Raw genomic sequence first — 26243 nt, 5'->3', positions numbered from 1 at the left:
CGAGTTTTTTTTCTATATTAACCAAGAACTTGTTTAATGCAAAGAACTATTGAATAAGTATTTAGTACAAAGCCAAATGAATTTTGCCAGTTCCAAAGCCGGAAAACACGATATTTATCAAGTCTGTTAAATCAGAGACTTTCTGTACTAACTGTAGTACTTTACTGAGTAAAGAAAGTCCCTGGTTGAATTAATAATTGTCCACAGGAACTCGTCTCAGAATTTGTTTTCTGCTATATAAAGGTATATTTAGGGGGGCACTCGTCTCAGAATTTGTTTTCCTATATACCTTTATATGTATAGATAGATCTATAAACTATATTAGTCCTGTCTCTAGAGAGAGAATTTTGGTGTTTCTCTCTATATATAATGGGTATAATTTTTTTTATAATTTATTTACCTCATTTCCTCTCTTGCTCAAAAAAAGGGGAAAAGGAGTAAATCATCATTTCTTTCAGAGCATATATGTGCCAGTACCTAAGCTTGGATCTGTAGTTTTTTTCCAACATAAGAATACTTTATTTTTATGTAGGGGCCCGAGAACATCAGGGGCGGATGCAGGAATTTTCGAAAGGGGGGGTGCTAACCCAGGGCAAAGGGGGTGCAAAACATATGTCCCGATACAAATGCATTGATCGGCAAAAATAAAGGGGGGTGCGCACCCCGGAACCCCCCCCCCCCCTCTGGATCCGCCACTGAACATTTTTGTCTTGTTATTATATTTCGATTATTTTATTTTTAATTTAGTTATGATATACTTAATTTATCATGAGTTGTTTATAAGAACATAAGATGTTGCTGCTTTAATCCGTAGGTCTATCCACAAGTCCTTTATTTATTTATTTTACTTTTCTTGAAGTAACTAACGACGCATAAAGTACTCGGCTCCATATTCAGCATGACAGTTAAATACAAAGCCATGATGCAACTTGATATCAATCTATTTCAACAAATACATGTACAAGTAGATATTTATTTGAAAATGGCTCCTCTTTCAAATTAAGACTTAATTTAATATTTGACATTCGCATTGCTTTAGCAATTCTTGACTCGGTATCAACTTAAAATAAAATGATATTCCAATTCTAATTGACAATGATTGTGTTGACTGGCATTTATATGAAATTATTATGTTTTCTTGACAGTTCTTTTTCTCACTTTTATGTCGTCGTGAAATAAAAGTATAATTTGATATCTAACAATTTTTATATATATTTGAAAATATTTGTGAAAAAAGTTATTTTCCCTCAACATGTCAAAATTTATATTTTTGCCTACTCACCGAGGGAAAAAACTATCCAGTTTTATAAGAAAACATTCTTGTATTATTTAACTTTAATCTAAATATTGTTAATCGAAAGAAATTGATGTGGGAATAGATTTATTCCCAAGAGGAATTGGCACGCTTCATTATGCTATGAAAGTTTTACACAATTTAGTCTTCGCGGAATCGGAATACGCATGCTTAGAATAATGAACTTGCGCAAATCTCCAATGCGCAGGTCACAGCTGTCTAAACATGGAGGTTGAACTAAGGAACAGCTTTCTTGTTCCCAAGCGTACGTAATAGCCCCCAAATATCGACTAACCAACCAGCAAACCGCTACCAAAGGTTACTTTAACTGACAGTTTATCATTGTTTGGTGTTCGATCGTTTGTTGATCTTTGGAATGACGATGGAAAACATGGGTGATATCCCGGATCAACAAATTAATGATTCGACAGTCGCTACCCCAGTCAGTACTGGATTGAAGATTGAACCCGAAGGTAGTGCTGACATCGGTGCCGATAGTACAAGTCAACTAGCAGTTACTACTCATTCGGATACCGACTACCAACAAGTGAACAGTGTAGATGCAGTGTCAAGTCCGGAAGCTGAACAACTTGAACCAAGCATTGATGAAATAAACCGAAGCACTAATGCTATAGCCGTAACAGTAGCAAGCATGATTGATAGTACTGAGTACAGATCCCAAATGGGAGAAATGACTTATCAGACTCTTAATGGTAGGATGAGTCCATCATACAGTCCAAACAGTTATGCGACTCTGACTCCGTTGCAGCCTCTGCCTCCAATTTCTACAGTGTCGGACAAATTTAACCAAATTCAGACTACATGTGGAAATGGATTTACTTTGATGAACAATGGACTTGGAACCGTTATGGATATTAACACTATGAACACTTACCGTTATGACCCGAAAATGATGAGTATGAATTTAAGTCCTGCCAGTATGGCTAGTATGGGGAATACTACAATGAACATGATGACAACAAATGGATATAATCAGGCAATGTCTCCGTACAGTTACAGTGTTAATGTTAGTGTTAGTCAAAATGGACTTCCATCCCCGAAATCGGAACATAGATCACCAGTTTTATCACCGAACACATTAGCTTCATATGATTATCGCAATCTTGGTGCCCAACCGGCACGATTACATTCCCCGAATCCAATGATGTCCTCAGTGAATGGATTGCATGTCAATTCAACAGTGACACCTGATGCATCCCCACACAGTCATAGTGGTAGTCCGCAACGTGAAAGATCTCTGGGTCCAATGGACACGCAAAGCAATAAACAACAAGAACTTGAAGAAATAAATACTAAAGAATTAGCACAAAGAATAAGCAGCGAATTGAAGAGATATAGTATTCCACAAGCTGTATTTGCACAAAGAGTTTTATGTCGAAGTCAAGGGACATTAAGTGATCTTCTACGAAATCCCAAGCCTTGGAGCAAACTGAAATCAGGAAGAGAGACATTCCGAAGAATGTGGAAATGGTTGCAGGAACCAGAATTTCAGCGCATGTCGGCTCTAAGATTGGCAGGTAACATTTGGTTTTTATCCCCTCCAACGGAAATTTCATCATAGATGGCTTTCAGTGGTGAATTTGCTATTTTTTGCATTTGCCCTTTATTACATATATTTAATTTCAGTGTTGTGTTTAATTTCACTGTCTTAGTTGTTTTCTTTTTGCAGCCACGTGTAGTTTAATAGTAACATTATAGTATATTGACTAAAGTATTGAATATTTGAAAGTGTAGCTTTCATTGATAAAACTATTTTAGATATGAGGCCCTGATAAACAATCGACTTCTTTATTGCTACAAATATTGACTATTGACGTCCCATAAATGCTATTAAAAATAGTCAGTACATTTTTTTTGGAAAATCATTGGGAATTTTTAAAAAAAGTACTATTCATGTTGATTTTGCCATTTTCTTTGTCTACTTAATTTAAATTAAAACAAGAAGCTTAGCTTTCTGGCACACTTGGCAAATTTAATTGAATTGATATGTCAAATGCTCATTAGTAGAGTTGTATTATTCATAACTCGACAGCAAATTTCTTTGTCATTCACTCACACTGGTAGCAGTGGCACTCACATGCAATATTATATTCTATTGTTCCCAAACTAATGTGTTTGTATTGAAATATATGTGTTAATACCTCTGTATTTAGTTAATTACGCTTGAGAGGTGGTCACCTGTCGGAGAACAATAGACCAGAATGTACTTAACATCTGTTTTTGGTGTAGCCTTGTGGCACCTTTTTGTCAAACATCAAAGAAATATTTACCTGGAAAAATTCACTGAACAAAAAAAAAACTTGAAATTAAAAAAAAGGAAACTGATCATATGAAATAAATAATGTTTTTAAAAAGTTCTAATTATATGTAATTTTAATTGTCAGCTTTTTATTGAAAACAGAGTTCTAGTAGTTCCCTAACTCAGATTTCATGTGTATTTCTATTGCTCTTTCATTTTGATAAAAGAAAAATGTATATGTACATGTACATATAATCTAAATATTTGTCCTATTTAAATGTTTGAAATCATACAAAGCACAACAGTTTTTAGATAAGAAGGTACAATTTATAACCTAGCTAATACATTGCATGAATTGTCAAACTATTGTCAAGCATGTGAAACATGTACATGTATGTATTTTGCACTTTCTTTATCAACAGGAAGCAAGTCTTGAAGGTTGTTCATTCATGTACTGGAAATTGAAAACAGAACATTTTAACTTTCTCCATTTACTTAACTTAAGCTTTAGAACTTGCAGTAAATTTAAGTATTTGTAAACTCTTACAAGAACATTATCATTGTTGTCATACAAATACTTTATTTTCTAAATCGATCACATTCCCAAGATTGACCAGCCTCTTTAAAAGCCTTTTGGTAAAAAGCATAGATTTTTCTATGTTTTGCAGAAAAGGTCTTGTCTGTTCTCTGTGAAATTGGATCTCGTATACAAAAGTAACATGAACATGTATACATGAAACAATTTACTAGGTTAACAGTAAACTTACTGGAAAACCTTTGAATTATCAATTAAAAACAGGATCTCTATTTTATTTGCAAATAAGGTATATTTCTACATTAGCAATCTAAATAGTTATTTTTTCAAATTTCACCAAAAAAAAACGAGTTTATCAAAAACTTTTAGAAATCTAAAAAGTGCAGTTGTTATCTTTCTAAAAGGTTTGTAAACAATGGTAAAAATGGCATGTTTGTAGATAACCTAATAAATCAAAGTTATTATAATCTAAAGAAGATATGAATCCTTGCAGAATTTAATAATGTAATTCCTGCTTCATCTAACAGAGAATGAGTCCACAGTTTAAACTTAATCCTTTGCGTTATTTTGACGATGCCATATGGTGCTAACCAGTTGGTATTGTTTGTCCAGATTCGTTTGTCACTCAGTATTGAAGGTATGGTAATCTGACATGGATTTGACAATCCAATCTAATACCAACATTGTTTCCAACTTGGTCGTAAATTTTCTCTCAAATATCATGTACCATCATCCTGCTTATCTGAATTTTGTCACTCTTCATATTTACATTCCTTTTTGATAAACACCAAGTTATATATAATTCTTCATACTTTGTCAATTTAGTCATATTTCTGATAAAAAAAAATCCAGTCCATACTAAGGCATACCTGTTACTTAAAAGACAGAGTATAGAATACTGTTACAATGTGTAATGTGAGAAAATTTTGTAAAGGGTAATAAAAACAGTTATTAGGAATTTTAATTTAAAAGTCCATGAAAGGTCCACACCAGTATTTAGGTGTACACAAACTTTATCAATGGGAGGTGAATTATATTCATGCTAGAATTTTAAATACTTAATCACAAAAATTACTTGTCATCACTGGTAAAATATTTTTACATTTCATGTTACTTTGAACATGTTTGTACAGATTACAAAAGGTACACAACGTGTACATGTTCATTTACTAAGTATTATAATAAGTACATGTGTATAACTGTACTAAATATTCTTCAATGTCCAAGTATTCATACACATTTTATTAAAATAATTACTTTCTACACATTTACATGTTTTTATTTGAGAAAAAAAGATACATTATTAATATACACATGTACATGTATACATGATTTAGTAACATGAGACTTGTATGAAATAAAAGTGTAACAGGTGTGTAGCTTATAACATTAACAGCTTTTGTTTTACTTTTGTGACGTCATATGTCTAACTTTTGTCCAAGTCTAATAAAAAAGGTCTAATCTAAGGAACAAAAATGTATGTCTTATATTACTTTAATTTCTCAATTAGTTAATTGCAATAAAAGCCAGTAAATAAAGAATTTTAAATTCAAAATCCAAATAATAAACAATTGCAATAAAACATGATCCGAATACATTTTCTGAAACATATACATGTTCTTGAACTGGTGAAATAAAAAGCTAACTAGATGTTCCAGTTTACTATACAGCTATTTCAGTGTTTCCTTTATGGTCTTGTTACTACTTTAATATTGAGACTAGTCCAACATGTATGTGCTTTTAAAACTTTGAGATACATTGTTATTGAATTTGCAAATTAGTCACAAGAATATGAAATTTATTTCAAGATTCAATAAGTACATTTGTAGTTAAAACACATATACTTTTATGACACTGTGATCTTGTATTTTTTTAGGTGTTTGTCCATCTGTTAAATATGTCTTTTCCAAACAGCATCTGGCCTGGACGCCTGGTCATTTACACAATAGTTGTTACTTCTATCTGGGACATAAATTATTCACATCCATTTCTTATCAAGAGAAATACATACACAGAAGTTTAATGATAATTATATTTCATACTTTCTATGGATTTGCCACAATTTCTAGGATTTCTTTTTCTTTCTCTCTTATTTTCCTAATTTTGTATAGCTTTCTGTCTTTTCAGTTTAGTTAGCTATGTACTGATCTACGATATGGATTCCATCGACAGTCGTTGATTGGTTAAGGTATTATATTATACATTCTAGGAATGGGAAGTAGTGACCTTTATATACTAATCAACGACAGTATCCCGCCTGTGCCTTGCTCACTACTAATACTAAACATTTAAATTGTATACTTTTGTACCTTCTTTGACTGAAAACTGTTGTGTGATTGAAAAGTGAAAGACTCAATTAAAAAAAAGTGATCAAGTTTTATGAATATTTTGTTTCTTGGCATTATGGTTGAAAATAATGAAAACTATTTTTTATTATTTTATTTTGCATGATTGCAAAGTTGCACGGTAATTATGCATGTTTATTAGTTTGTTGGAAGTACACAAGCGGCTATTTAATTAGATAATTATTTTTTTTTATTTTACAGCACAACAGTTATATGCATAGCCATGCGTCTTACAATTCTGCTTTATATTATATTTTATTACAGCAAATACATGTACAAGTAGATCTGTCTGAAAAATGTACCTCTTCTTAAACTATAATTTAATATACTTATATCTGTTTCTATATTTTGACATTTAGATTGCTTTAAAAATAAACAAGTATATGAAATTTTCTATACATTCATTCTGTATATAAATTATAATTTATATAGATGCATAATAGTTGCTGTCTTTTCTGATGTAACACATGTACATGTATATTCTATGGACTTTAAGACATAAATTGCTACTAACCGGTGTTTGCATGCAGACATAGAAATAGAAGTTTGAAGGTGAAACTTACAGGTCAATTAGTAAAGTAAGAGAAATTCCTACAAGTCCGTAGAATGGCATGTTAAAGAAGTTTTTAATCTTAAACAAATAAAGAATTTTCATAGTCTTAATATAACTTGCTTATTTTGAAAACGTATTGAGGATTCAACATTTAATCTCCAAAATATCACTAAGAAATTTAAATAGATAGAACTGCTTGATGGAAAAGATTCTGTTTTAACCTGTGCATGTGTAGATTGGTCCTAGAGAGACACATTCTTATTTTCTGAAATTAGATTTGGTTGCTCTGCACTCATTGAATAACCCTAAGGTCTCTGTAAAGATTCTATAATACATCACTGTTTGGCTGTGATGTGATTGAAAAAGAAACAGTCTCCAAGATTTGATGGATTGTTTTACAAAGCTATACTAGTATTCTAGTCCGTATGCATAATGAAATCTTCTAAAGGAGGCATTGAAAAAAAATCAAAGATCCAATTTGTTTGTAAAGTATGATAACTGTAATCAAAATTTGCTTATCAAGTAATTCACATTTTATTCCTCTGAAATAAAAAAAAAATATGTATGTTTCAACCAGCTCCCAATTAGAAATCCATTTTAAAATGTTGGAAAATGTTACTTTATGTAGGAGAAAAGTTGATGGATGAGCCAGCTTTAGGTTTATAATGGTCAAACTGTTAAAATGTATGGATGTGTTTTAATAGTTTAATTTAAGCAGGTGCAATGCAATTTTGAAAGGTCCATTGTCCAGTGTGTTCCCTTCCATAGACAGCTGTTTAATAGTTGCCGAAAGGAAGAGCTTTTTGTTAAAAGTGCACAACAAACATTGTACTCGGTGCAAGGAAGAGTTTCAAGATAAACAGTATTTGTTGAATACATGTATTATCTTTTAAATTTGATTTTAAAAAATAGATTTAATCTGTGGGAAACAGTTTTATATCTCACTCAATGCTTTTATGGGTTTTGCTGATGAAAAATGAGGGGAAAAAGGTCACTTTCACAAGGAAATCTAAAATTTAATATTCAAATAATCAAGCAACAAGAAAATTCACAAATTTATAAATGATGCATACGGTGAGAAAAACAAAGAATTAAAATCATTCTGCCATCATTATTTTGGATAAATGTATTTACATAAGAATACAGAGTAGAAATATTGAATCATATCATTATTAAAATTTTTGTGTTGATGAATTCCTGCCTCAGAATTTTCATCTCGGAAAATTTCACCAAGTATAGGTAAAAGAATGTTCATGAGAACAAAATGTTCCTCTTAATTTGAGATTTTTAGAACGGTAAATTTAGCTAAATCATTGTAAGTGTCATGCAGAGCGAACTAAGCATATAAGTGGACAGTAGATAAGATTTTAAACTTTAAAAATTTTATCCTCAGAATTCTTCAATCCATGTTTCATTTCTATGTAATTCATAAATTGTCACTCATTTGGCAGAAATTCTTTTCAGGACTTGTTTCCTATATATGTATATATCCCCCATCAGTTCTCATAGCAGATGTCCATCTTATCAGTCCTTCATGGACAAAACTTGACAAGTTTTTTGACAGATGTTAAATGAGAGAACTGTAATCCAGAAACATACATTCCTCTCTTAAAACATTCCAAAGAAGGGAAAGTGAGAGAGGTGTGCGTCCTATCTTGATCATGTCAGATCAAAGTTATCTCTGTTCTGACAAGTCCCCCTATTCTCAATGTGATTGTTTAGTAAACTCTGCTGATTAGGTGTTTGGCCTAGAAGTTTTCAGCCAAAAGATCTACCCCTCGATGGGGGTGGTCGTGAGACTTCACAACCAAATTATTACGACTGGGTAGTAATGATTGACAACCAGCTTATCTTGTACAAAGTCTCATCATAGTAATCTAAATAAATGGCTTGCTCAGGTATACCCCCTTCATAGAAACTCTGATACCAGGCTAATATACAATGATATTGTCATTTTTTTCAAAGTTCAATCTGCATGTTCTGAAACTACTATTTTTAGGCAGACTTGTAAAATTAAGTCCCTTTATAGTTATTCTTGTACTGATAAATAATAGAGAACTGAATTTATGTAGATCCTGTTCTTTTAATCCTGTTCAATCAAGAATTTATTGTTGAAGGAAAAAAATGTTTCAATTGTTCAATGTGTGGTTCAGTGGAAAATGCTTATATATGCATTGTATAATGATCAGAGAATTCAAATCTTTATAAATTATTTATATGAGGGTAACGGACAATGTATTCCTATTGGAAGGGAATGAAGTTCCTGTCCTCTTAAATGAGTGCCAGCTTGAGTCATTTCATGAGGCTATGTCTCATTCACTTACTCCGTATACTGTAATTGGATGTTGCTTTAGTCAGCCTTGTTAAGTCTGGAAAATTTGACCTCTGGTTAAATACAACACAGTTCAGCCATTTTCTAAACAAAATGATTACCAACACTGGGACAAAACTCGCTCTTCAGTTTTCTATGGATAATAATGATGCTTTTGCCTCTGAAATGGAATTTCGCTGTACCCAGTATATGATACAGTTAAAACACAAATAGCTTCGTTTAGATAGATTTCATTTAATCACCAACATACCCATTTGCAATTTTCTGTAAATATTGGATTTCTAAATTCTCTTTGTAGTTGTATGTACATGATGGCAAGTCTTGTATAATTAAGGCTGGAATTGGTTTGAAAACAAGATACTTGAAACCAGTCAAATGTTGAGTGGATTCTTCCACAAATGATCAGATTTAATTTTGTGATGGTGAAAACAAAAGAAGTCAGTCCTCATTACAAACCAATTTGTCCATATTTCTTGTTGCTGTTGGATTTTTTTGTTTTTTGTGTTCTGTTTGATTAGAGAGATTGAAACTATTACATTTTGTCCCTTATGGAATTTTGTTGGGGTTTTTTTCACTTCAGTTTTGAACTCATTTAAGTTTTTCCTTTCAATTTGACCATCTTTTATCTTGACTGATAAATAAAGGCAACAGTAGTATACCGCTGTTCAAAACTCATAAATCCATGGACAAAAAACAAAATCGGGGCAACAAACCAAAACCGAGGGAAACGCATTAAATATAAGAGGAGAACAACGACACAACACCGAAACGCAACAGCACACAGAAACGGACCAAGCAACAGACAATACACCACGAGAATAACAAATATAACATCAAAACCAAATACATGAATATGGGATAGACAAGTACCGTGCCACGTCTTATCTCAAAAATAAGAGAAAACAGAAACGACTCAACGTTAAAATGCAACACACTCACAGAAACGAACAATATTATAACAATGGCCATCTTCCTGACTTGGTACAGGACACTTTTAAAGGGGAATAAAAGTGGTGGGTTGAACCTGGTTTTAAGGCATGCCAAACCTCGCACTTGAAATTTAGGATGTCTTATTTTCTGGTTCATTTCCTAGAGCTTTCACAGAGTTTTATTTTTTCACTGGCCTAAAAAAAAAAGATGGGTCAAGTATATAGGAGACATGGTCTAATAAACTTTTCACTGTTGTCCGGACTAGGAAATAATGTTATTATTCTTCAAGCTATGTGATTTTCTTTACTATTTTAAACTTCTTTAAAGTACCATCATTCATTGGGATCAAGGGGGCATGAAATCAAACATTCGCTATTTATGACAATTCAAAATACTCAAATTCTTTTCAATTCATTGTATTTCCTTTGAATAAATATGAACACATTATCTTTTTACTTAATAGTATAACAGCTTGCTTATAAAATGACAAATTCTCATTTCAATAAAAACTTTTTACTGTAACGCTAATATGTTTTATTCAACGTAGCCATGTTTGTGTAGAGATTTTCCGTGATTCATGCATTGTGTGTACACATAATAAAAAGTAGGAGATCTCCTGATAGAGAATATTGCCTTACTTTCTCTCTGTGAAAAAAATGTGATTAACGGTGGTCATTATATCGATTTTTTCGAAAAAGCACCGACCAAGAATTAAAATGAAAGTTGTTCTGAGGAAGGAAATAAGCTGACTGAGATAGACACGGTTGATAAGTCACCAACACAAGTATCATTTTGTATGAATATAATTTTTCCATTTATTTGGATCCGTCATTTAGATTCCTGGTAACCATGGCAAGAAAGCTGCTTTAGTTTTAACCTGTAGAAACGTTGTTAGCTATATCACATCCCACACCTGTGCTCAGGTACAGAGTCTGAATAAGACACACACATGATAAACTTCATCATGACTAATAATACAGAGTTCTACCACAACTCCGCTGATAAAAAATATTTTACCTAAAATTATCAATTATTCATTCCATCCTGAATAAAGCTGTTTATACATTATGCCTAAGTATGAAGTTTCAAAACATGTTGGTCGTAGGTTTAGTTTCTCGAGTGCAGAATGATTTAATTTCAGTATGCAATCAACTAAAAATTGACAACATTAAAAATGAAAGAGTGTTTTACGAGTGAATAGACTTGAGAACAAAGAAAGAGGATAGTAATTGTTATTAACCCTAACTTGGTAATGTTTGAAAACACAACTTCACAAGAATTTCTGGTGCATGCAGTTTCAAATAAAACCTTTTACGTTATATGCCTCATTGGGTTGAAACTACAGTTTCAATTATAAACCATTCACTATACTTGTCACAGTTCAAAATAAATGTATAGAAATTGAACATTTTTACTGTATTTTCTAATTGGAAACAAAATATTGCTTTTAACATTTCAACTTATTGAAAGTAAAATTGAATAGATCACAACCCTGGCATTATTCAGACAGATTGAATTCTTACTACATCTATAAGTAGATCAGTATATTATAATTATGACATATATATATTAATTTTTTTCAGAGAAGTAGTGATTTATTTTTTTCTTCAACTTCATCATAATTTATTGTAGAACAGCTTTTCAGGTACAAACAAGTTTGATTGAAAGAAGGCCTCAGCAGTAAAAATAAAATGTCCATCCTAGTGTGTTGGGCTGTTTGAAAAAGTCAACTGTGAGGTCTTTGTCAGATATGTAATGGCTTTTCAAGAGAGAAAATGGTTTTGTCCTAACAATTATAAGATATAAAGAATCATTTCTAAATGCTTTGCCTGAGCCTGAGGCAGACTTTCTATCAAACTTGTCATCTTTTAATCTTGTTTTATTTTTTCTCATTCATGTAGCATGCATCTGTGACCATACGAAAGTACAGAAGTTTTATTTCAGATCTTACCCTGTTTTTACTAAGATATATGAACATGTAACAAAGAAATAATTCTCGTGTACAAATCATTTATAAATCTCCACTTTTCTCTCTCTGTAGGCAAAACGTTCGGTGAAGTGTCGATAAAAAAGGAAGAAGGAAGTTTTGGCACATCTTTAATAGGTAGGCATACAGATTGTTGTCAAAATATATGTTGTTCCAACTTACAATGAGCACTACAAAGAAAAGAACAAATTGAAATTGGGTACCAGTTATATTGTCTTCATTTTTGGATTGAAAAAAATGACTGGTAAAAAATTCAATTGAAAAAAAAAAACATTGCTGAAATGTTGAGCAAAAGAAAACTCATTTTGATGTAGTGTTAAAAACATTTCTAGTCCACTGTCATTCACCACAATGGTTTAGATAAAGCTTATTAACAATAGCCAGGTTAGCATTGGGGAAACATCTGTCGTGTTTCCTTGTCAAATATACACACACACACCATGCATGCTTTTGTTACCAATGTTGACAAATTATTTTGACTTGTATATATGAATTTATAAGGAAAATCATATTATATCCCATGAACCATGTGTGTCATTGTCAAACCACACCAGATGCATGCTAAATAATACATTCTTACATTTTATATTTCAAATTTTGTGTTGATTTTATGAAATGTTTTTCTGATTATTTTTTTTTTACTCATGGTAGATTTTGATTTAATAGGTAGCTTCATTTTTTATGTTTGTCCTATTTTGGCTTCTCACTCTATTGAACAGCATTAATCTAGACCATCAGAAATAGTTTAAATCCTTTGTCATAAAAAAATTACATTTTAAAAATTTATAGCACAGAAATTAATTTTGCATGTTCATTTGATGAAAGCTGTTGTTCAAAATTAATTCTTTGTTATGAATGTTGTATGCTACTCCAGTCATTACAGGGGAAACATAATCGGTTTAAACAGTCTTTATAAGTTGAAACCCTTTTCTCATAGTGGAATAAAACTTCATTAAATATGGGATTTAATGTGGTTGTGATAAGAATGACATAATTCTTGCCTAAGGGTGTCCATTACAATATGGTCAGCTACTACTTGACATAAAGGAAGTCATTGTATAAATTATTCAAATGCAATTTATTCCGATACTTTATGGGGTACATCATTTGTAGAAACATTTATACTGAATATATAATGATTGGAAGTCCGTCTTTTGTTAAATGTGTAAAGAGGGCAGATTTTCATATTCAAATGCAATTTATTCCGATACTTTATGGGGTACATCATTTGTAGAAACATTTATACTGAATATATAATGATTGGAAGTCCGTCTTTTGTTAAATGTGTAAAGAGGGCAGATTTTCATTAAGACTAGGTACCAAAATACCATGGGAAGAACTTCTGACTTTTGTTGATAAATACACCCCAATAGGTCTTTATAAAAAATCAGTAAACATCAAATTACAAATTGAATTTAATGTGAAGATATCTTCCATGTTCTTATCTAAGCGTCATTCTCCTATTCAATCCTTATGTTTACATTTTCTGACACAAAAAGACAAATGTGAGACTTGTTCAACAGAATATTTAAAATTGTCCACACAAAAGGTAAAGTGAAATGAATGTTTATCAACCAGGAAAAATTCTTTATAGAAACCTGTGACAAATTTTGCACTAATAATAAAACTTTAGAGGTTTGTTTGCTTGTGACCTTTTGCGACCCTGTTTTTCATAAGAAGTAGGTTCGTGCCGTCATGCACACTTCAGACTGCAGAGGTTACCACTATTACATGATTGAAGCATCTTATATTGATATGAAGGTTGTATTGTATATTTGGCTATTTTGGTATGTTTTTCGTTATTAGAAATACTTTGTTCTACGGCTTATCTGTGTCATACTGTGTTTTGTCATTTAAAGCACTCCAAAGTAAAACACTGAGCAGTAATAAAAGGGTGTATATCTTATTTTCTGTCTGGTGCATGTTACATTAGTTGACATATTACAACCTAGTATCAGCAAGTTGTTTTATGTCTTTAAAGATATCTGCGGTCTTTTTGTGATGATATTTTTTTTCTTAGTCTTTTGAAAATTTTAATTTATAGTTTTTTTTTCTAGTCATTTAAATTTATGTAAGTTTTTGTTTTTTCTTGTATGATAAATACTGCAAGTTACCGTAAATCTGTTCAAATGTATTATAAAAAATAAATTTCCACAAACACAAAGTTTGGATAGTTCAAGCAGTATTTCGATCAGATTTTTTTTATGTTTATAATTTTCTAAATTGTTTTTAAAATGGATTTCCTACGATATATATGAAGTTCTATAGTAGGAGGGTATCCTGTGATTATCGTTGATTAAAATGTCTCTTGTGACGTCATATTGGATCTTTTATTTTCTACTCAGGTTTTTTTTCCTCCATTATTCATAAATTTGGAAACTAAGACAAAAAGACGGAATAGTAATATTTGTGGAGCTGTTTGTAAATATAAGAAAACATGTGTCATAGGCTATTAAGAGATAATGATTTATTGATTGCAATCATTCTTAATAGTTGAAGGTTATTGTGTATTATGGTAGAAAACGATAAATCGTTAAAACTCTGATATTAAAATAAACACAGATTATTTTGGAGTAAATGCTGGTTTTGTTATAAAATATTTGCATGGGAGCCTGAGAAAAGAAATCAGCTGCAGTATTCACACATTCTACCAGTTTCTGAGTATTCTGTGGTGTACTCCCATGAAACCAAGCACTAATGAATATTTACTTTCCGCTTAATGAAACACTTGTAATCTCACACTGAACCAAACACAGAACGAAATATCGTGTTCAGAACTTAGGAGAATCGTGTCAGGTTTTTTTCCCTCCATTTTGATCAAGTCTTAATTATGTTGTTGACTTTTCTGAATTGAATTGGCATCTCAATTTTTTTTCACAAAGTCTGCACGCTTTTGGTATATACCTTTTTTGGAAAGATGAATTCAAGAGTTAAAACAAGCTTACACATTCCCCTGGTTATATTTTTCATTCACTCCATTTTCTCTAAAAAAAAAAGTTAAGAAAAAAAATTCAATGTATTAAAACAGTATTAGGAAATCTTAACTTTTGGTTTTCTCAATGTCCTAAGCAGTTAGACAAAACTGAAAGTGTTATGGAAAAAAGACAATACATAAGTTAGTGGGAGCTGCAGTACAACAAAAACATTAAAAAGGCAATCATAATATAGAAACGGTGGTAATATATTATATCTGGGAATTAAATATTGACAGATTGTTAGGAGATAAATTATAGTTGAGAAGGACAGCAAGGCTTAAGTACTCAGATATGATTAGAACTGATAGCTAGGATGTCAAGTTTTAGTTCTCTCTCAACACCAAGCGTTATATTTCTGCCTTTTAAAGGAAATACTCTGTTTATTTTTCTTGGTGATTTTGGTCTTACAACAATGAGAATAAAGTATCACAAACTATATATGAACCTATACATAAATTCCTTTTAAAAGAAAATATTTATAAACGATATATATATTTTTTTTTTAATTGGAGTGAATTTTTGCCTTCATTTGAGCCTAATATACTAGTTAGCAAAGAAAGAGAGAGAAAGAGCACCAAGGAATCATAACATCTTTTGTTTAAATTTTAAAATCTCTCAAAACTTTGTTTTTATTCTCTTTATTTTCCAAAATCAAAATCTATATACATGTAGATCGATAAACTTATGTCATTTAGTTGCTTATTGTCTCCTTGAAGTTTACTCCACCTATAAGGGCTCTAATCATTATTTTTAAAAGTACAAACCTTTTTTACCCTGATTGTACAATGGTATTTAATAACTTTCTGGAGAGAAAAAAACGATCTCTAAAAATTATACGAATTGCTAAATCTATAAAAGAAGACATCATTTTCTTGCCAGATACTTATCCTTATGTAAAATTATAACAGCATGCTCTTGGAAACTAAAAAAATACAGTTTAAATACATTAAAGGTTGGACAGGGGAGATTATTACTTTAATTCAATCATCCATATATAGTCTTCCAGTGTAAATAGCACCAGATGATAGCAAGCTCACTGTAATGTAACGCTTCAACGATTCATTATATTAACTACAGCTGGTTAGGGAAAGTTGAGAATTTCCATTTCTCTGGGGGAAAGCCATTCCGTCTACTTCGCTTTCCATGTTAAATCTCCATGGGCATGGCTTGCCATATTAGTTTTCTTTGTTAAATACCATAGCAACAGAACCTAAAGCTAAGGTATAGTCTGCTTTGTTATTAAAATTCCTGACAATGTCCTACATGAAGAAATGTTTCTTTCTGTAAACCTTAGTAGAATTATATTGTCAATTCTTTGTTCAGGGAAATACAAATGAATGTTTGGTATTTTTATCAATAGATTTAATTATGTTTAAGCCATTTGTATATATCTATTGGAAATAAATGTACAACACAGAATTCTACATTGTAGACGGTGCTTATCAGTTTGATTTAGAACAGTTTTAGTCCAACAATAACATGAAATTATGCAAGGAAATGGCAGGAATCCATTAATTTTTTTTAAGTTTGCGGTAAAATTGTTGTTTCGCTAATAAACCCTTATCTATAAAAAAATTTTTTAACTTTGCTTAAATTAATTTTAAAGGTCACCAGACATATAACCAGAATGACGTTACATGTTGGTTTGAACATATTTCACCAGAAAAAATTCAGTGGCTTCAACTGTTCTATTGCAGGAAATGTTTTCATTGTTTAGGACTAAGTTAATCTGTCACAATTTTTATGGGATATTACTCAGAATGCTTCAGAGATCTAAAATAGGTTTAAATTGTGATTACCAATATATTAATTGAACCTTTTATATATTTCAGCCTGTAAGAGAAAAGAACAAGAAATGTCTCCACAAGACAGCAGAGGAGCTCCGAAAAAACCTCGTTTAGTGTTCACAGACATTCAACGGAGAACATTACATGCAATTTTTAAAGAAACAAAACGACCTTCAAAAGAGATGCAAGCTACAATTGCCCAACAACTCGGACTTGAGGTCACAACAGTGGCAAATTTTTTCATGAATGCACGTCGAAGATCGATAGACAAATGGCGTGATGACAATGGAAATGACAATCGTGAAGGGGTGATCAAAAGCTGAGTTGTTGTTCATATGATTTTACCCTAGCAATATTTTTACTGAGTACATGACTAGATAGATGTTGTGAGAAGATTGATATATATGTGTGTATGATTTCTATGAAGCAATGTAGATTTAGACAAAAACAGAAGTGATGTTCGTCCATTTTTTATGTGCAAATATTATCTTGTAAATGCTAATTTTTAAAAGCATGACAAGAAAATTGTACTAGTGAAGCATAATTAAACCATAGTGCATTGTCTCGATGACAGAAAACGCTGATAGCGCCACACTGGAACAGAGATCTGATGTACCGACACTAGTCTAGCAAGCTGAAGATCAAGACTTTTTTCAGTGACGCATTTTAACATTTATTCTAATGTTATTTATACAGTCTGTATTGACACTTATGGAGTGCCAGTGCAGCACTTTAAATATCAAGTTTGTCTTTAGTTAGGCTCATGGCTGACATACGATTTTTTTGCTAGTAGTTTGGTGGTGTTTTAAATGTATTACACATTTATTGTCTCATAACTTGTTAGATTAACCATTAGATCAAATGGTGCAAAGATTTTTTAATGTGTCATTCCTTCTCCACAGTATTGTACATTCCATTTTGTTTCTTTTCTTTGTTTAAGAGGCCAGAAATCATCTGCATAAACATTCCATGTTGGAACTTACAAAGTTCCGCAAGTTGTTTCTTATGTCCGTATCATGTGACAATTTATTTGGCAAATTGTCTTTGAAAATTGAATGAAGATCTATTTTTACCTTGTTAATCATGAAAAAATTATACAAAAAGACTATGAACAAATTATGAATTAGCAATGACTGAACTAAAGTCAACTAGGGAATCTCACTTTGTGTTTTTTATCTGTAAATAATGACTCTTTTTTTATTTCACTTTAACAATCTCAAGACAATTTATGACTTTTTTCGGACAAAATCTTGCATTTTCATTGTCATTTTGTTTGCCATGACATATCAGGTAGCTAGATAGAGTTTTCATTGTGTTCATTAAAAAATCTTACAATTGGTTGTAATTATCTAGTCGTAGCTTGTCTCTAAGGTAACAAAAATCACCACAGAAATTCTGTGTTGTGTGTGTGTTATGATCATACAATCACTGTATTCAATTGTGCAATATTTATTGATTTTTTTTTTGTAATGGATTTTAGGTGATTATTTTGTTAATTATTATTTATTACATTTGTTGATTAATTTATTTGTTTAATGAGGACATTCATTGATGATTTGGGTGATTGTCATTATTGATCCAATGAAACATTCCACTGACTCAGATTCTGTCAAGAGTATCCATGTCATTTTGATGCTTCAATAAGGTTTCGGTAGTTAGATCTAAATCTCATTTTGAACAAATGGCAAGTATCCTAGCTTATGCTTTTAGTTTTTAGTGGCAGCAAAAAATATTACCAGATCTTGAATATCTTGTAAAACAAATACCTTTTAATCACTTTACAATGTATTTGTTGTTTTATAATGAATTATAGCTGGTTAGTCGGTTTGATCTGCATTTAGAAATGTACTAGATCATTTAATCTTTTTGAATGGTTGTACCGTTGTAACTTTTATATTTAATCTCAAATTCCTTGAAGTTTCTAACTACTTCTTGAAGAAATCCATCCCATGAAATGAAATTTCCAAAGCTCTACAAATTCCCTGCAACTTACATTGCAAAACTATGGTAATGAGTTTTATAAGTTTTCCATATTGCTCATTTTATACAAATCCCTTTTACCATTTACTTGGCTTTTTAAGAAATCCATTAATTATACACTTTTCAATGTTTTGTTATCTTTTTTTTTTTATAGATTTTGCCCTTTTATATATATGACTGCCAACTTTTTCTTTAATGAATCTTTTTCTATGTTATGGATAACCAACAAGTAGAAGATTGATTCTGTGTAATAAGAGTTTATATCAGTCTGCATTGTTGAGAAAAGGAATTGACACCAATCTTTTTCAATTCATCAAAATTTAATGTTTTTGACTTTAGTAGGATTACAAAATTTAGGGGGGAGTTGTTTTATGTCTTTTCCAGTATATATTTTTTTGATCCTATTTTAACATGATTTAGTCATACTACTTTCTAAGAACATAGTTGTATCATAATTTCATTAGTCAGTAATGGGGAAAATTAATGCTTTATTTAATCTATTAGTCACTGATAAATGTACTAAGCTATTTCTTTTCTCTTGAACACAGCGGCTTTTCTGGTTGTTGGTTGTCTTTATTTGTTAACGTTGGTGTAAGATTTTGTGTTTATTTATTAATTTATTGAATGTTGTGTTTATAAAACATGACTGTAAATTTTTGTGTATACATTGTATATGTTGGAACAAAATGTCCTCTGTTGCATGGGGCATGCAATAAAAATGTATTGAAACTTTTAGCGGTGTACAGTAATCTCTTTGTCATATGTAAATATCGGCCATTACATCATAGTGGTCAATTCGACCTGTATATATATTGCCTTTATGACAGTGATCAGGAAATATGTCCCCTTAAAGTACCTCACAGAAACAGATATAAATATTGCATGGTTATTTCTGTTTTAGATATTTTTATAAATAGATGTTTTTTTGGACGTGGTGTTGTAAAACGATCAATTTTTATGCATTAAAGATAACTTCTCCAGTAAGAAAAATATTTTTAAAGATCTGAACAATTTTCAATTTGAATCTCAATAACTAATTTTATGACTAATATTAAACAGAAGGAATTAAAATACTTAGTTGTGTGTTGTATACTATTTGCCAAAGTTTAATACATAAAGATGACAAGCTGTTGTACTACTTTGGAAAGTGCTATTTTATTTTATTACTATACATGATATATGGTCCAGATTAACATCTTATTAGCTATTGTCCTGATATAATTTTTCCTTTCTCTATAAAATGAATCACATTTTGGGGAATTATAAAAAATGAGGAAAAAACAAGTGACTTTCTGGATACTTATTACATTTTAACTAGGAGTCCTTTCTTTAATTTGACATGGTTGTAAATTCTCTGCAGCTTTTGCATTACGATAAAAAGTATTTAAATATTAAACATTTTATTCTGATTGTTTTGAAATCCTGTATTTAAGAATTATGTGGCAACATGTAGTTATCTTTTGTGAACAAAATTGTTACTACACATGCTTCGAACCTTGAATAACAATACAAAAAGAAGTTTTCTTCGAAGGTGAAATAGTTTGTCTGTTACATAGAATTCCATTAACACTAGAATCACTTACTTGTCAGAGTTATTGTTAAATAATTTATGAATGGAAACATGTTGCTACTGAACAAATAACTTATAAAATTTCTTTTAGAACTTAGGTACTGTAACAGTTTGTCAAAGGATTATTTGCAAGTTAATTTCCATGGTAACAAGGTCATGTGATGGGAAGTATAACAGCTGTTCTCCTTTTGTGGGATATTTAATGTTTCATCAACAAACAAATCACCATGAACCATAATTTTTTTTTTTGCCGAATTTGCTTTTGCAAACAAAATTATAACGAAATTACTAAAACAGGAAATCTTGGTCATTGAGAATTGTTAGATATATAAAATTTTCTAACAAACCCAATCTGCTCCTGAAATAAAATAAGATAAAAATGTTTCCTGTAGAGTCAAACTTGTTATTCTAGGTATTCATAATAGCAAATTCATCGCTGGCTTTAGGATTTGGCTTTAACCATATAAAGTAGGGCATATCATGACTGTATATAGTATTATGGGACATTCCGATCAGTCGACACTTTCACTTAAACAGAGATGGACCCAAATAAGGGTGACGAAACAAAGTATCTTAAAATAGGACAAATTTAACACCATAACTGTTTATGTGAAAGTGAGACAAACTTCAGGGACCATTAAATGATGTATTTTCCTTCATAAAATTGCCATAAGGAATTAAAAAAACCTAGTCACATAATTCAAACAGTCCCAAATCATGTGACTAACCAGTCACATAGTATATGAATCATGTGACAAGTCACATGGTTTCTCATTATGATCAACTTATTTATTGTGCAATATACATACTTGTGTGTTGTGGTGCATATAGTGTTAAAATTGTACAAGTTATGTGTTTTCATTCATCACCATTTTTATGCATTCATTTTATGATTATTTATTTTTAACAGTGACATCTTCATACATAGATTTTCAACCTCATTGGAAAACATTTTTATCAATAGTGTTGAGACTCAGAAAAACATATTAAAAGATAATGAACAAACAAGGAACTTTTCTGTTGTTTAATTTAGTATAAAAATTTCCTTTTCATATCAATTGCTCACGTCCGAGCTTTGTATTTCAATGTTTTTGTAATCTTGCATTTATGGTTTAGAACACGTCATTTCGATGTGTTAATCTGTGGGAACAAAAGAACTACAAACATTAGGTAGTCTGTTTTTATGTGTCTATTTTTAGAATGTGTGAATCCTATGTTTCACACTTATGCAAATGTTGGAAACATAACTTGTACTGATTATGAACAATAAATAGTCACCAAGCTATAAATTTTATCATTTTTATTTAAATGAAGAACGTGTTATGGTAAGCTGTTCTCCCTCTGACTGACCTTTGTATATGTAAATGAGGAGATGTGGTATTAAGTGCCAATGAGACAACTCTCCATCCAAGTTGCAATGTATAAAAGTTAAATAGTATAGGTCAATGTAAAGCAAGCTATAAGCTCAACGAACAACAAGCTATAAAGGTCCCCAAAATGACTAGTGTAAAACTACTAGTAGTATTTCCTTCTATAAAAATATCCTGAGATATGGTGTTTATGTCAATGAGACACCCAACAACCAAATGACACGACAAACCAAAAGACATCTGAAAGTCAACATAAGGTTTCAACATAAGACAAGTTTCTATACAATATGACAATGAAACAACAACCCAATGATACCACAAACCAAGATATCTAAAGGTCAACATAAGGTTTCTACAAAAGACAAGTTTCTATAAAATGTGTAAATGAGATAACAACCCAATGACACCACAAACCAAAAGATATCTAACGGACAACATCAGGTTTCATTGAAAGACTAGTACATGTATCTAAACAATATGTCAATGAGACAATTACCGAATATCACCACAAACCAAAAGATATCTAACGGACAACATCAGGTTTCATTGAAAGACTAGTACATGTATCTAAACAATATGTCAATGAGACAATTACCAAATGACACCACAAACCAAAAGATATCTAAAGGTTAACAAAAGACAAGTTTGTATACATATGTCAATGAGACAACAACTGAATGACACCACAAACCAAGATATCTAAAGGTTAACATAAGGTTTTAACAAACAAAACAGTTTCTATACAATATGACTATGACACCACAAACCAAAATATATCCGTTCAATAGAAGATTTCTACAAAAAAAACAAGCTTCTATAAAATATGTCATTTAGACAACAATGGATTGGCACCACAAACAAAAAGATATCTGAAGGTCAACATAAAGCAAGTTTCTGTACAATATGACAACGAGATGACACCACAAACAAAAGACATCTGAAAGTCAACAAAAGGTTTCTACAAAAGACAAGTTTCTATACAATATGACAATGAGACAACAACCGAATGACACCACAAACCAAGATATCTAACGGTTAACATGTGGTTTCTACAAAAGACAAATGTCTATACAATATGACCATGAGACAACAACCGAATGACACCACAAACCAAGATATCTAACGGTTAACATGTGGTTTCTACAAAAGACAAGTTTCTAAACAATATGACAATGAGACAACAACCGAATGACACCACAAACCAAGATATCTAACGGTTAACATGTGGTTTCTACAAAAGACAAGTTTCTAAACAATATGACAATGAGACAACAACCGAATGACACCACAAACCAAGATATCTAACGGTAAACATGTGGTTTCTACAAAAGACAAATTTCTATACAATATGACAATGAGACAACAACCGAATGACACCACAAACCAAGATATCTAAAGGTCAACATAAGGTTTCAACAAAAGACAAGTTTCTATACAATATGACAATGAGACAACAACTGAATGACACCACAAACTAAAATATATCTAAAGGTCAACATAAGGTTTCAACAAAAGACAAGTTTCTATACAATATGACAATGAGACAACAACCGAATGACACCACAAACCAAGATATCTAACGGTTAACATGTGGTTTCTACAAAAGACAAATTTCTATACAATATGACAATGAGACAACAACCGAATGACACCACAAACCAAGATATCTAACGGTTAACATGTGGTTTCTACAAAAGACAAGTTTCTAAACAATATGACAATGAGACAACAACCGAATGACACCACAAACCAAGATATCTAACGGTTAACATGTGGTTTCTACAAAAGACAAGTTTCTAAACAATATGACAATGAGACAACAACCGAATGACACCACAAACCAAGATATCTAACGGTTAACATGTGGTTTCTACAAAAGACAAGTTTCTATACAATATGACAATGAGACAACAACCGAATGACACCACAAACCAAGATATCTAACGGTTAACATGTGGTTTCTACAAAAGACAAGTTTCTAAACAATATGACAATGAGACAACAACCGAATGACACCACAAACCAAGATATCTAAAGGTCAACATAAGGTTTCAACAAAAGACAAGTTTCTATACAATATGACAATGAGACAACAACTGAATGACACCACAAACTAAAATATATCTAAAGGTCAACATAAGGTTTCAACAAAAGACAAGTTTCTATACAATATGACAATGAGACAACAACCGAATGACACCACGAACCAAGATATCTAACGGTTAAGATGTGGTTTCTACAAAAGACAAGTTTCTATACAATATGACAATGAGACAACAACCGAATGACACCACAAACCAAGATATCTAACGGTTAACATAAGGTTTCAACAAAAGACAAGTTTCTATACAATATGACAATGAGACAACAACCGAATGACACCACAAACCAAGATATCTAACGGTTAACATGTGGTTTCTACAAAGGACAAGTTTCTATACAATATGACAATGAGACAACAACCGAATAGACACCACAAACCAAGATATCTAACGGTTAACATAAGGTTTCAACAAAAGACAAGTTTCTATACAATATGACAATGAGACAACAACCGAATGACACCACAAACCAAGATATCTAACGGTTAACATAAGGTTTCAACAAAAGACAAGTTTCTATACAATATGACAATGAGACAACAACCGAATGACACCACAAACCAAGATATCTAACGGTTAACATAAGGTTTCAACAAAAGACAAGTTTCTATACAATATGACAATGAGACAACAACCGAATGACACCACAAACCAAGATATCTAACGGTTAACATGTGGTTTCTACAAAGGACAAGTTTCTATACAATATGACAATGAGACAACAACCGAATAGACACCACAAACCAAGATATCTAACGGTTAACATAAGGTTTCAACAAAAGACAAGTTTCTATACAATATGACAATGAGACAACAACCGAATGACACCACAAACCAAGATATCTAACGGTTAACATAAGGTTTCAACAAAAGACAAGTTTCTATACAATATGACAATGAGACAACAACCGAATGACACCACAAACCAAGATATCTAACGGTTAACATAAGGTTTCAACAAAAGACAAGTTTCTATACAATATGACAATGAGACAACAACCGAATGACACCACAAACCAAGATATCTAACGGTTAACATAAGGTTTCAACAAAAGACAAGTTTCTATACAATATGACAATGAGACAACAACCGAATGACACCACAAACCAAGATATCTAACGGTTAACATAAGGTTTCAACAAAAGACAAGTTTCTATACAATATGACAATGAGACAACAACTGAATGACACCACAAACCAAGATATCTAACGGTTAACATAAGGTTTCAACAAAAGACAAGTTTCTATACAATATGACAATGAGACAACAACCGAATGACACCACAAACCAAGATATCTAACGGTTAAGATGTGGTTTCTACAAAAGACAAGTTTCTATACAATATGACAATGAGACAACAACCGAATGACACCACAAACCAAGATATCTAACGGTTAACATAAGGTTTCAACAAAAGACAAGTTTCTATACAATATGACAATGAGACAACAACCGAATGACACCACAAACCAAGATATCTAACGGTTAACATGTGGTTTCTACAAAGGACAAGTTTCTATACAATATGACAATGAGACAATAACCGAATAGACACCACAAACCAAGATATCTAACGGTTAACATAAGGTTTCAACAAAAGACAAGTTTCTATACAATATGACAATGAGACAACAACCGAATGACACCACAAACCAAGATATCTAACGGTTAACATAAGGTTTCAACAAAAGACAAGTTTCTATACAATATGACAATGAGACAACAACCGAATGACACCACAAACCAAGATATCTAACGGTTAACATAAGGTTTCAACAAAAGACAAGTTTCTATACAATATGACAATGAGACAACAACCGAATGACACCACAAACCAAGATATCTAACGGTTAACATAAGGTTTCAACAAAAGACAAGTTTCTATACAATATGACAATGAGACAACAACCGAATGACACCACAAACCAAGATATCTAAAGGTTAACATAAGGTTTCAACAAAAGACAAGTTTCTATACAATATGACAATGAGACAACAACTGAATGACACCACAAACCAAGATATCTAACGGTTAACATAAGGTTTCAACAAAAGACAAGTTTCTATACAATATGACAATGAGACAACAACCGAATGACACCACAGACCAAGATATCTAACGGTTAACATAAGGTTTCAACAAAAGACAAGTTTCTATACAATATTTAGAGGTTTAAATCAACCTAAGGATAAGATAAATTTAAAACAAAACAGGCTGTAC

The 26243-nt window shown here is 31.5% G+C and overlaps 1 protein-coding gene across 1 annotated transcript; it reads left to right on the top strand.

Moving 5' to 3' along the window:
• Positions 1–1481: 1481 nt before the first annotated feature.
• LOC134685621 (one cut domain family member 2-like) lies at positions 1482–21837 on the top strand. Its single transcript, XM_063545543.1, has 3 exons — positions 1482–2832; positions 12291–12353; positions 17044–21837. The coding sequence occupies exons 1-3, from the start codon at positions 1671–1673 to the stop codon at positions 17319–17321; spliced, it is 1503 nt and encodes a 500-aa protein (XP_063401613.1). The 5' UTR covers positions 1482–1670; the 3' UTR covers positions 17322–21837.
• The last annotated feature ends 4406 nt before the right edge of the window (positions 21838–26243 follow it).

Source organism: Mytilus trossulus, chromosome 9 (assembly GCF_036588685.1).
Source record: "Mytilus trossulus isolate FHL-02 chromosome 9, PNRI_Mtr1.1.1.hap1, whole genome shotgun sequence".
Lineage (NCBI taxonomy): Eukaryota > Metazoa > Mollusca > Bivalvia > Mytilida > Mytilidae > Mytilus > Mytilus trossulus.
Note: the sequence above shows the minus strand (reverse complement) of the source record. Positions and strands in the feature narration are given on the sequence as shown.

Excerpts from the sequence above, each read along its gene's own strand:
- LOC134685621 (XM_063545543.1), top strand. The coding sequence starts at position 1,671 with ATGACGATGGAAAACATGGGTGATATCCCGGATCAACAAATTAATGAT. Across the intron at positions 2,833-12,290 it reads GTCGGCTCTAAGATTGGCAG|GCAAAACGTTCGGTGAAGTG; the intron begins GTAACATTTGGT and ends CTCTCTCTGTAG. Across the intron at positions 12,354-17,043 it reads TTTTGGCACATCTTTAATAG|CCTGTAAGAGAAAAGAACAA; the intron begins GTAGGCATACAG and ends TATATATTTCAG.